The sequence below is a fragment of the Dermacentor andersoni genome, chromosome 10, assembly GCF_023375885.2.
Source record: "Dermacentor andersoni chromosome 10, qqDerAnde1_hic_scaffold, whole genome shotgun sequence".
Taxonomy (NCBI): Eukaryota; Metazoa; Arthropoda; class Arachnida; order Ixodida; family Ixodidae; genus Dermacentor; species Dermacentor andersoni.
Window position 1 is genome coordinate 10,836,126 of NC_092823.1, and position 12,494 is coordinate 10,848,619.

General features: G+C 48.9%; 1 protein-coding gene across 3 annotated transcripts in view; it reads right to left on the reverse strand.

Annotated features, from left to right (window-relative positions):
* LOC126519703 (sphingosine-1-phosphate phosphatase 2-like) overlaps positions 1 to 4,253 on the reverse strand; it is a 367,121-nt gene extending 362,868 nt beyond the window's left edge. The window contains exon 1 of one of the 3 annotated variants that reach the window (XM_072285009.1): positions 3,490 to 4,253. In XM_072285009.1, coding sequence (XP_072141110.1) covers positions 3,490 to 3,993 — 504 coding nt within the window. In that variant the 5' untranslated portion in view covers positions 3,994 to 4,253. The remainder of the gene's footprint in view (positions 1 to 3,489) is intronic. The other 2 variants (XM_055065385.2, XM_050169065.3) reach the window with 2 other exon arrangements.
* Between the last annotated feature and the right edge of the window lie 8,241 nt (positions 4,254 to 12,494).

The window sequence follows — 12,494 nt, forward strand, 5'->3', positions numbered from 1 at the left end:
TGCACATTTAGCAGTCAGTCATTAACGCCTGAAACTTTAGCTCTTCTAGAACATCTTACAGGACAGTATGAATGTAAACTCAATTAAACTAAATAATACATATTTCCAGACCTTACCATAATTTAAAAGTTCAAGAATACATATGGTCAAATAAATTATGCCAAATGCACAATTTTTCCTAATACATAACAGTGGAACTGCCTTCCACAAAGAATTACATGCTGCTTTTCTTTTCCTGTCCTTTTGACAGAACATTCGTCTTTTAGACTACTTTTAGTTGTTGTGTAGAAGCCAATCGTTGTCAGTATTCTCCATACTTTTCTCTCATTGTACTGTCTCAAGCATGTCAAGGGTCTTGCAATTGCATCATGTTATATACTCTCTGCATACTTTTGCTAAATGTATTATGCAAGATAGGTCACCCCTACAACAATGTTCTTAGTGGATGCTGTAGGTAGCTGTGAAAATTAATGTATACACAAATGCATCTGCTGCTCTGTTCAGTAGTGAATGTCATTTCTGTAATCATTTTCCTGACATTGCTCTCCTGATCATTTGTCATTGTGGGTGCACTCTCTATGCTGCTTATTGTGTACAGTTCCTATAAGCCTTTTATGCAATAATGGTGTCAGTTGACAGTAGCACTACGTCGTGCCTCCGTATTTTGGTGTCGTAATGACACTAAACTGGTACACGCATAGCTTCAGTTTACTTTCCTGTTATTAAATATCAGGTCAGTGCTGTACTCATTTATTATTTTATATACTTTTCCCTAGGGAAACAGCTATTGCACAAATGGGCATACACAATATATATATATATATAGAGAGAGAAAAACTGAATACAAAGTGTGTTCATTGTCATTGGTCATTGTCAAAGAATTATACCAAATATGAAAAAAAAGTTACATGGAATGTATCGAGACTCGTTAACAAGTGCAGTTAAAGACTAATTTAAAGATTGTGAGTGAATTTACCCGCCAAAGAATTTCAGTGGTCTACTGTGCAAGGGAAATAGCCATACTTCTGGTGCCTACACATGGGTAGTAGTTTACCTTTTTAGTGACATATTTGAGGAAAAATTTTAAAGCAGAATTTTACTAATATCATGGCATTCTCAGGTAGCATTGATTAAACATACCTGGCCTGACTGCCTTTATCAGTTTTAGTGTAACGTTTATGTACAGCATACTGCAGGTTAACCGTCAAAAAAAAAAAAAAGAATGTTACCTGAAATGGTCAGAGTCTTGGTCTCCCTTAATGTTGACACTGACAAGTACAAGACTTTATTCCCAGCTATAAGAGTAAACCAGGTGAAGCATGGCACCTGGAAAGATTCTGGTTTCCAGATTCCCCTCAAGCAGATTTTTGCCATAGATCTTGACGTGTGTTAAGGGCAGCTTTACCGAACAGCCTTTCGAGGACTTAGGTGCAGGGCTTAGGGCTTCTGAGGGCTTAGGTGCAGCACACCTGACAGAGGACAGCAGAGAAACGCAGATGACACTGCTATGCTGTCTGATCGGACTCCAGTTTTCAAAAGCTAGCATGAGACACATACTTCTGACCTATACTCTGAGACCACTTATATTTCAAGAAAGAGTCTAAACAAGACAGGGTAAGATGCAAGTGATCAAAGGGGGTCAAATAAGGAATGTCGCCAGAGCCATTTCAAAAAGGGCGCAAAAGTAAGTCCCAGTGTCAAAATGTTAGCTCCAGCAACATCCCTTGCTTGACCACTTGGTCATGAAAATCGAAGCATTGTCATGTAATTTCTTTTCATAGATTTAATGTGATCAGAAGAATAGCTTGTACAATTTTTTCAATACAGTGCTACCTCGGTATGCGAATGCTTCTGTTTACGAAGTGCAGTGTTCGCAAAATTTTACCTCGTATCACAAACTTAATATCAGCTTCACTCGAGATAGCGTGCGATGCAACTTACTAAGCATTAAATGAAAATAACTTTATTCATAACAATTTTACCTGATAATTGATTTTTAGCTTAAAGTATGTTTTGTATTTGATGTGCCATTTCAAGAAGAAATGTTCAGTTAACAGTGCTAAGAAGTTTGAAAGGATGTTATGAGTGGGACTGTGTAGGCCATTTTACACATGCGAAATGGGAGGCCCTTGTTGGGAGCCTTTCTGTGCTAGCAGCAATGCCATCAAATCTGTTCTGGAAAAAAAGGAATGTGCGCTAGAACATCTTTGAGAAGCACCCCCTCCCCCACCCCTCAATGTAACAGCAATTAATTAGAATTTTGAACATGAGGAACGACGTGATAGTATCTCACTTTCAGAGGGTCCTTCATGAGGAAGATGCCCAAGACATTTTTATTCAGGCACTGCCCCACCAAGCAATAAACGCATGCCCATCCCACCTGAGGTGTGAGTGTCCTCTCTCTTCATACAATCACATTAGTGCACTGTACAGTAACAAACAGAGCACTTGGTTTCATTGTTAGGAAAAGCATTAAGGGACAAATACGGCAGAAGAACACTGGAAGAGTGCTATGAACTGATAAGGTCTTATTTGAAATAAATAGGCTGTCATACTTTTTTGTATTTTCTTTATCTTTCTCTCTCTCTCTCTCTCTTTATATATATATATATATATATGCATTTTTTTTTCTTTCAAATCCCTAGTGTCTGTTATGGTTTATGACGAATTTGGCTTGCCATGATAGTCATGGAATGAATTAAGTATGTGAACCGAGGTACAATTGTATAGGCATCAGTTTAACTTCTGCAACGCAATAGTCACAATTCCCCAAATTATCTGCAGTGTACCTAAGAGATAAACATCAAGTCCTTCATCCTCAGACACATTTGTTGGTTATCTTGTTAATGCTATTACATTTTTGCTGCTCCGATACACTGACTACACAGTTATTTGGGCGTCTTAGAAAGAACATACTTAAGATCCTTAGTATACTCGCGAACAAACACTGATATGGCAAATGAATGCAGGAACACTACACATCAGTACAAATGTGTCAACAGTAAACGCAATGTCAGAAAGCATACGACCCACTTGTGTATTGTTGCAAGTCAATTAATTTCTGGATGTGCATCAGAAATAAGCCTTTTCTGTTTCGTCCTTGTGCTTGTGTTAAAATGTCAATGCTTTGGCTCTTGGGACTCTGAGGTTTGGGCCCCACAGTGAGTCAAGTATTGCATTTGTCAAGCATTATGTGGTTTTGGTAGACCTAATTTCTTGCCCTGTACTTATTATTTTTATTGTTATTATTATTGGTTCGCTTAGCAAATGTTGCACTGCGATGTTTTGTGTTCTTGGCTGATTTCTTTAGCGTTGTGTGAAAGCTGCCATCATTTGCCTACCGAACTAGGTAACTATTGTACAGAGGGCTGCGGGACAACTTTCTCCGCCGAAAATTCGGCGGAGAAAGTCGCCGTGCCGCCAGCCGTTTGTCGTCACGGTGACGCCCCACAAAGCTTTCGCGGCGCGTATAACAGGAGAGAGACCCACCTCGTAGCGCTGCTGCGTCCAAAGCAGCAGTCCGAAAGGCACGGTCGCGCCCGTCATCGCATGCGTGGACGGCATACCGAACTCGGCCGCGTACGCCCGGTCTAGCTGGACCACCGGCGGGGACGCCGGCCGCGGCCAGCGCAACAGGTCCTTGGCCAGCCCGCCGCAGTACATCACCAGCGCCCACGTGAGCAGCACGCGCCTGCACACGACGGCGTCCCAGTTCCACAGGATGAACGGGAAGAACGTCGCGTAGAACGCCTCGTAGCCCAGCAGCGAGCCGAAGCGGAACAGGTGGTACCACACGGGGCGCTCGACGCGGTACTGGCCGCTGGCGGGCCGCTCGGCCTGCGCCGCCGCGTAGCCGTTGCGCGCGCCGCCGTTCTGCTGACCGTTTTTGGCCAGCCGGTAAACACCGAAGTAGTTCTGAACACGCTCGACCAGGAACGGGCTGTTGAGGGCCTTGGCGAGCGAGCGGCCCCGCCTCACGAGTTGTTCCCACATGACCGCAACACTCCGTCGCGGTGCCGGGACGACGATCAGCTGCTCCGAGAACAATCGCACGCGCGTCCCGGCGACGATCACGAGCTAGCAGTCGGCGCCGACACGGCCTGCTACGCTACTACGACCGCACAGCAGCACGCAGCTCGAGGCAGCGGCGGCACATAACACCACTTTGAGCACCCTAACTTGAAGCAGCACTGCAGCGGTGCAGTTGCGGAGCTTGCCCGCTTGCCTCGTCAACTGCCGTCCGCCAGCCTTGATCTTTCCGGGGATCGAGTGGCGCTGCAAGCAGTCGGCGTGCTGCGGCCAGCAGAAGGCGGGAACACTGCAATTTTGAACCGCGCTGTGTCGACCACTCATGCTTGAGCCAGGTCTGTGTTTTGCAAATTGCCCAGAACTACTGCGAGGCATTGCCACCAGTATTGGAATGCATTATGTAACCGCGCAAACGACAACGGACGGAGAACGAAACACACAGGACAGGCGCGGAAAATTGCTACCAAACCAGTTCCTACTTTGTGTGCCCGCCATTGTCAAGCTGCAATAATTCCAGTGAAAGCATGCCAAGCTACGTGGGAACAGTTCAACCACGCTGCCATTGCCCACATAGTTGTAACGCATAACCAAAGAAACACGTAATCATTCTGCACGTATAAATTCACTATTCGGAACTCGAATATTTGTTAGAAAGAAAGGCCGATGCAAGTGAAGCGGGTTAGTAAATATGTTACCAATTGCCATTTATTATTATTATTATTATTATTATTATTATTATTCAGATGATACGTTGCTTGTTTCTTTGTTCAAGTGCAACTGTTATTAAAGTTATATATATATATATATATATATATATATGTATGTATATATATATATATATATATATATATGTGTGTGTGTGTGTGTGTGTGTGCGTGTGTGTGTGTGTGCAATTTCGCAATGTTTATTTCGAGCAGTCGCAATAAGAAATTGAGTTAGCTGTGAAGAAATCACGTACTTTGATATGTTGACCTCATATGACTTGTCCGTTTGAAACCCTGCCAGCATATAACGCATTCGAACACTTGTTACATACTTTCTACTAATACATGTAATTCACTCATGGCGAGAACATTGGCCATAATACGCCAGCAATTGTCACTAGATGTGATCTAGCGAAAAAAAATTCCCCTAAGGCTGGAGAATAAATTCTCTGTTTATACAGCGAAGCTGTTAAGGGGTAGTTCCCCCAGGATCGTGTCCGTGTCTAGACACAAAACTTCGCATACCTGGGCCGATCCCGGGCCGACCCGCGGTGGAGGTGAAGCCGGTGTGAAGCGCTCCCCATACGTGTGCCGATCCCGAAGCTAGTGCAATACCTGGCCGACCCGCGGCGGAGGTGAAGCAGGCGTGCTGCACTCCCCATACGCTGGCCGATGCCGAAGCTAGTGCAATGTCGGACCGACCCACGGCAGAAGTGAAGCCGGTGTGAAACACTCCCCATACGTGTGCTGACTACGAGGCTAGTGCAATACCGGGCCGACTCACGGCGGAGGTGAAGCAGGCGTGAAGCGCTCCCCATACGTGTGCCGATCCCGAAGCTAGTGCAATACCGGGCCGACCCACGGCGGAAGTGAAGCCGGTGTGAAGCGCTCCCCATACGTGGGCTGAAGCTGAAGTTAGTACAATGTCGGGCCGACCCGCGGTGGAAGCGAAGCAGGCGTGATGCATTCCCAATACGTGAGCTGAACCCGAAGATAGTGCAATGTCGGGCCGACCCGCGGCGGAAGTGAAGCAGGCGTGAAGCACTCCCCATACGCTGGCCGATCCCGAAGCTTGTGCAATAACGGGCCGACCCGCGGCGGAAGTGAAGCCGGTGTATAACACTCCCCATACATGGGCCGATCCCGAAACTATTGCAATGTTGGGCCGACCCGCGGCGGAAATGAAGCAGACGTGATCGAAGCCCTCCCCACAGGTGGGCCGATGCCGAAGTTAGTGCAATGTCGGGCCGACCCGCGGCAGAAGTGAAGCAGGCGTGAAGCATATTCCATGCGTAGGCCGATCCCGATGATCGTGCAATGTGGGGTCGGCCAGTGGTGGAAGTGAAGTAGGCGTGAAGCACTCGCCCTACATTGGCCGAATCCGATGTTAGTGCAATGGCGGGTCGACCCGTGGCGGAGGTGAAGCACTCCCCATACCTGGGCCGAAACCGAATATAATGCAATGTACAGGGCTGACCTGCGCCAGAAGTGAACAGACGTGAAGCACTTCCCGTACATGGGCAGATCCAGAAGATATAGTGCTATGCCGGGCCAACCCGCGGCGGAGGTGCAGTTCGTCATTAAGGGGCCCACATACACAGCTTTGCTGGTCATCCTTCTTCGCAGAGTTGAAGGAGAGTGAGTTTATTTTTTTGTAAATCCAGCTGTAACGCTTTGTACAGCTTGCATACGTAATTTTCTGCTAATGTCTCAATTTGTCGAGACGGTTTGAACTTCGTCTGCCCATTACCCATAACCTGCCCCTCATTTTAAGCAAATAATATCAATATGCCTTTTTTAGCTCACCGAGGGAACCGGGAAAGTCTGCTACGAACCTCGTGTAAGCGTAAGAAGGGTATACTCCGGCGGGTTCAATATTTATTGCAATTCTTCTAATCTAGGCAGGAACGTCGTCAGATATTTCATTTAACGTGACCTCCATTTCACGTCGAGTTAAGTAGGGACTTTGATAAACATGGCTGAAAGCGGCCGTGTAACACTTTCAAATACTTCGGTAAGAATTGTTTTCAAAGACCGTATTAATTCCCAACGCATTTCTCTTTGCGCATATTTGCGATATCGTTCTCCCCACTTTCGGTAAACTTTATATCGTTGATATTAGTAGTACCGCCAGGGAAAAGGGCCAAAATTGAGCACTCGTAATCACTAATAGGTGGAAAATTTTCATTTTTCCGAAGGGGGGGGGGGCTGCTGGGGCCTCACCAGTCTTCCGAAACTTATATATATATATATATATATATATATATATATATATATATATATGTATATATATATATATATATATATATATATATATATATATATATATATATATATGCGCGCGCGCGTGTGCGTATGCGTGCGCGCGCGTGTGTGTGTGTGTGTGTGTGTGTGTGTGTGTGTGCATTTCTCTTTGCACATATTTGCGATTTCGTTTTCCCCATTTTCGGTAAACTTTATATGGTTGATATTAGTAGTACCTGCAGGGCAAAGGGCCAAAATTGAGCACTCGTAATCACTCATAGGTGGAAAATTCTCATTTTTCCTAAGGGGGGGGGGGGGCTGCTGGGGCCTCACCAGTCTTCCGAACCTTTTATATATATATATATACCTACTATATAAACCTGCTACTATGAAAGAGCTACGCAGTTTTATCGGCCTCTGCTCTTACTTCCGGCGATTCGTTGGAAACTTTGCGTCAATTATATCGCCTCTCACGCAGCTCCTTGGTGGCGCCCGAGATATCTCATCATGGTCTCCAGAGTGTGACGACGCCTTCACAACCTTGCGCCGTCTTCTCACGACGCCACCCATTCTTCGCCATTTTGACCCACAAGCGCCAACCGAAATCCATACCGATGCAAGCGATGTAGGCCTTGGCGCTGTGTTGGCACAGCGTCAACCTGGCCACCCAGAATACGTCGTCGCATACGCGAGTCGCACGTTAACCAAGGCGGAGACCAATTACAGCGTTACCAAAAAGGAGTGTTTGGCCATTGTGTGGGCGCTTGGCAAGTTTCGCCCATATTTATACGGCCGATCTTTTGACGTAGTGACCGACCACCACGCACTATGTTGGCTGTCGACGCTCAAAGATCCCTCGGGCCGCCTTGCCCGCTGGGCATTGCGAATCCAAGAATACGACATCCGCGTGGTGTACCGTTCCGGGCGAAAGCCCGGAACGGTACACCCCGATCACCGCTTCCCGATCATCCGATCAGCACCCCGATCACCGCTTCCCCCGAAGGCCAGTCACGACTCCCCCTGCGAGTGCACATTATCCTCTCTGGACGTTGACGCTATCGCTGCTGCACAGCGTAATGATCCCTGGACTACATCTCTTCTCGACCTTCTCTCGGATACGTCGAAAGTTCCAGCGTCACGCACGCTTCGGCGCCAAGTGCCTCATTTTGCGATTCGTGACCAGCTACTGTATCGACGCAACTATGCCCCAGAGGGACGCACCTGGTTACTCGTCATTCCGCGAATCTTGCGATCAGAGCTCTGCTCCTCGTTCCACGTCGACCCTCAGTGTGGTCATGCGGGAGTCTTCAAGACCTACGAAAGACTTCGACACCGCTATTACTGGCGCGGAATGTATAATTTCGTTCGAAAGTTCGTCCGCTCTTGTCATGAGTGCCAACGCCGGAAAGCGCCACCGCACAACTCCGCCGGTGAACTCCAGCCTTTACAATGCCCATCCCGACCCTTTGATCGCGTGGGTATAGATCTCTACGGGCCACTTCCGTTGACTCCAGCCGGCAACAGGTGGATAATCGTTGCGGTAGACCACTTAACCCGTTATTCGGAGACTGCTGCTCTACCAAATGCTACAGCGCAGGAGGTCGCCAATTTCCTACTTCGCCGATTTCTCCTTCGTCATGGAGGTCCACGTGAACTTTTAAGCGATAGAGGCCGCGCCTTCTTATCTGAAGTCATCGAACAACTGCTTGCTGAATGCGCTATTGTTCATCGTAAATGCACTGCTTATCACCCACAGACTAACGGTGCCACGGAACGCTTTAATCGAACTCTTGGTGACATGCTCGCCATGTATGCCTCACCTGATCACTCTAGTTGGGACCTAGTTCTTCCATTTGTCACCTACGCCTACAACACCGCGACTCAGGCCACTACTGGATTCTCACCATTTTACCTTCTTTACGGCCGTCATCCTTCGCACACCATCGAAACCATTCTGCCCTACCGGCCGGACCCATCCGAATGCCTGCCGATCTCGGAAGCCGCCAGACAAGCAGAGGAATGTCGGCAGCTTGCCCGCCGATTCACCTCGGACGACCAGCACCGCCGAAAAGCCGTTCACGATGCCCAGAACTCGACTCCCACTTTTCTCCCGGGCGCTCTCGTCTGGTTGTTAGTGCCACACCGCACGCCTGGGCTCGCTTCAAAGCTCCTTCCGAAGTACGACGGTCAATACCGCGTTCTCGAGAGAACATCAACCGTTCCCTGGTTGAGCCGCTAACGCCGCCGTCCGACATGCGACGTCGTAACCGCGAAGTCGTTCACGTTCAGCGTCTCAAGCCGTATCACAATTCTACAGTCCTTCCAGAAAACTAAGTCGCCAGGATGGCTCCTTTATTTCCGCGGGGCCATTGTAAGGAAGATGACGAAGGTGCGCGCAGTCAGCAGCATCGGCAGCATCAAGCGCGCAGCAGAAGCTCGAGCTCGGGGACTGTGCTCGGTGCATCGTAGAACCGGCGGTCGCTGCGAACCCGAATAAACCTCCTTTATAATATATATATATATATATATATATATATATATATGTGTGTGTGTATATATCATCAGCGTATTTTATGTCGACTGCAGGACGAAGGCCTCTCCCAGCGGTCTCCAATTACTCCTGTCCTGCGCCAACCGATCCCAACTAGCGCCCGCGAATTTCCTAATTTCACCGCTCCACCTAGTATTCTGACATCCTCGACTGCGTTTCCCTCTCTTGATACCCATTCTGTAACCCTAATGGTCGAACGGTTATCAAACCGGCGCACATGACCTACCCAGTTCCATATATATATATATTGTTACGTGTAGAAAGACACAGACAAAAGAGGCTATTTACAGACTATTTACACTAAATGGAGCCAGAGCGCCAGGCCGACATTCACTCGCGCCCAGGGCACCGACCCACTTCGTCGTCGTTCTCATAGCGGCTCGTCTCTCGGGTATTTACCGATCATATCGTAATACTACCCCCCGGCGGCAAAAGCGCCGTCACGGTGCAGTTAAATATCCAAGGCACGTGGAGAGTTGTAGGGCTTGAGTCGGGCGACGTGGACAATGTCACTGGTAGTCACAGCAGAGGACGTAGTGGGCGTGGCGAGAACGATTTCGTAGGTGACATCTGTCACTTGGCGAAGCACGCGATATGGGCCGGTATAACAGGAAAGCAGTTTCTCACAAAAGCCAACTTTACGCGATGGTGACCAAAGTAACACGAGGGTGCCGGGGACAAAAGTGACATCACGGTGACGGAGGTCGTAGCGCTGCTTTTGTTTGTGTTGAGAGACTTGTAGCCGAGCGCGCGCAAGTTGGCGAGCATGGTCAGCATGGGCGATAGCATCACGGGCATAAGCGCTAGTTGATGCTGTGTTGGACGGAAGCACAGTGTCCAGCGGTAGCGTCGGTTCACGGCCATACAAGAGGTAAAAAGGAGAAAAGCCAGCAGTGTCGAGACGGGAAGAGTTATACGCAAAGGTGATGTAAGGTAGAGCCTGGTCCCAATCACGGTGGTCGTCTGAAACGTATTTGGATAGCATGTCTGTAAGGGTGCGGTTCAAACGCTCAGTGAGGCCGTTCGTTTGAGGGTGGTAGGAGGTGGTAAACTTATGCTGTATTGCGCAGGCACGCATGATGTCGTCAATGACTTTGGCTAAGAACGTACGGCCACGGTCTGTTAGCAATTGACGCGGAGCACCATGAATCAAAATGATATCATGCAGGAGGAAGTCCGCAACATCAGTTGCGCAACTGGTCGGAAGAGCGCGTGTTACGGCATAGCGGGTCGCGTAGTCCGCCGCGACTGCAACCCACTTGTTTCCTGATGTAGATTCCGGAAATGGGCCGAGAAGGTCTAAGCCGACACGATGGAAGGGCTCGGCAGGGATGTCGAGCGGCTGCAGGTAACCAGCGGGGAGCTGGGAAGGCTTCTTGCGTCGTTGGCAAAGTTCACAGGCGGCGACGTAACGTCGCACGGAACGGGCAAGGCCCGGCCAGAAAAAACGGCGACGTACACGGTCATAGGTTCGAGATACGCCGAGGTGTCCTGCCGTTGGTGCGTCGTGAAGCTCTTCTAAAACGGTTGAGCGGAGGTGTTTAGGCACGACAAGTAGGAACTCAGAGCCGTCCGGATGAAGGTTACGACGGTACAGAGTACCATCGCGGAGGACGAAGAGGCGTAGTGTGGCGTCGGCCGGAGTGTGTTCAAAACGGTCGATGAGTGCTCTGATGTAGGCGTCACGACGTTGCTCGTCGGCGAAATGAAGCAGCTGCGACACAGAGAATATGCAAGCAGCACTGGTAATATTGGAGGAGTCAGGGTCGTCAACAGGGTAACGCGACAAGCTGTCAGCGTCTTGGTGCAGGCGGCCAGACTTGTACACCACGGAATATGAAAATTCTTGTAGCCTCAAAGCCCATCGACCAAGCCGGCCTGTAGGATCTCTTAGCGATGAGAGCCAGCAGAGAGCATGATGGTCAGTGACTACGGAAAAAGGGCGACCGTAAAGGTAAGGACGGAACTTCGCTACCGCCCAGACTACAGCAAGGCATTCTCGTTCCGTAATGGAGTAGTTGCGCTCAGGTGGTGTGAGGAGGCGGCTAGCATAAGCAATAACGCGATCCTGGCCACGCTGACGCTGGGCTAAGACGGCACCTACGCCATGACCGCTGGCATCTGTACGCAATTCTGTAGGGGCATCAGGGTCGAAGTGGGCGAGGATGGGTGGTGAGGAGAGAAGAGTAACGAGACGAGAGAAGGCGGCGGCTTCTGCAGTACCCCACGAGAATTGTACGCCTTTCTTCAAAAGATTAGTGAGGGGTCTAGCAATTGCCGCAAAATCTTGAATAAAACGACGAAAGTACGAGCATAGCCCTACAAAACTTCGAACGTCGGCGGCTGTCTTCGGAACCGGATAGTCTCGGACAGCGCGAGTTTTGTCAGGATCAGGCTGTACTCCGGAAGCGTCAACGAGGTGGCCCAGAACAGTAATTTGGCGGCGGCCGAAACGACATTTGGACGAGTTAAGTTGCAGCTTCGCCTTTCGAAATACATCAAGTATAGCTGTGAGACGCTCAAGGTGAGTGTCGAACGTGGGTGAGAAGACGATGACGTCGTCGAGGTAGCAGAGACATGTGGACCATTTGAAACATCGGAGCAAGGAGTCCATCATACGCTCAAAGGTGGCAGGGGCGTTGCATAATCCAAACGGCATTACTTTAAATTGGTATAGGCCATCAGGTGTGATGAACGCGGTTTTTTCTCTGTCCATATCGTCAACAGCAATCTGCCAGTATCCAGAACGCAGATCAATAGAAGAGAAATAGCTGGAACCGTGGAGGCAGTCAAGGGCGTCGTCTATACGTGGGAGCGGGTAGACGTCTTCACAGGTGGTGGCTTGACGCGATCGACCCTCACATGTCGACGTAGCAGCGGTGTTGGGTCGAACGGGACTGAGGGCGTCGAGGTGAGGGCGAGCATATATACATATATATATACATACATATATATATATATATATA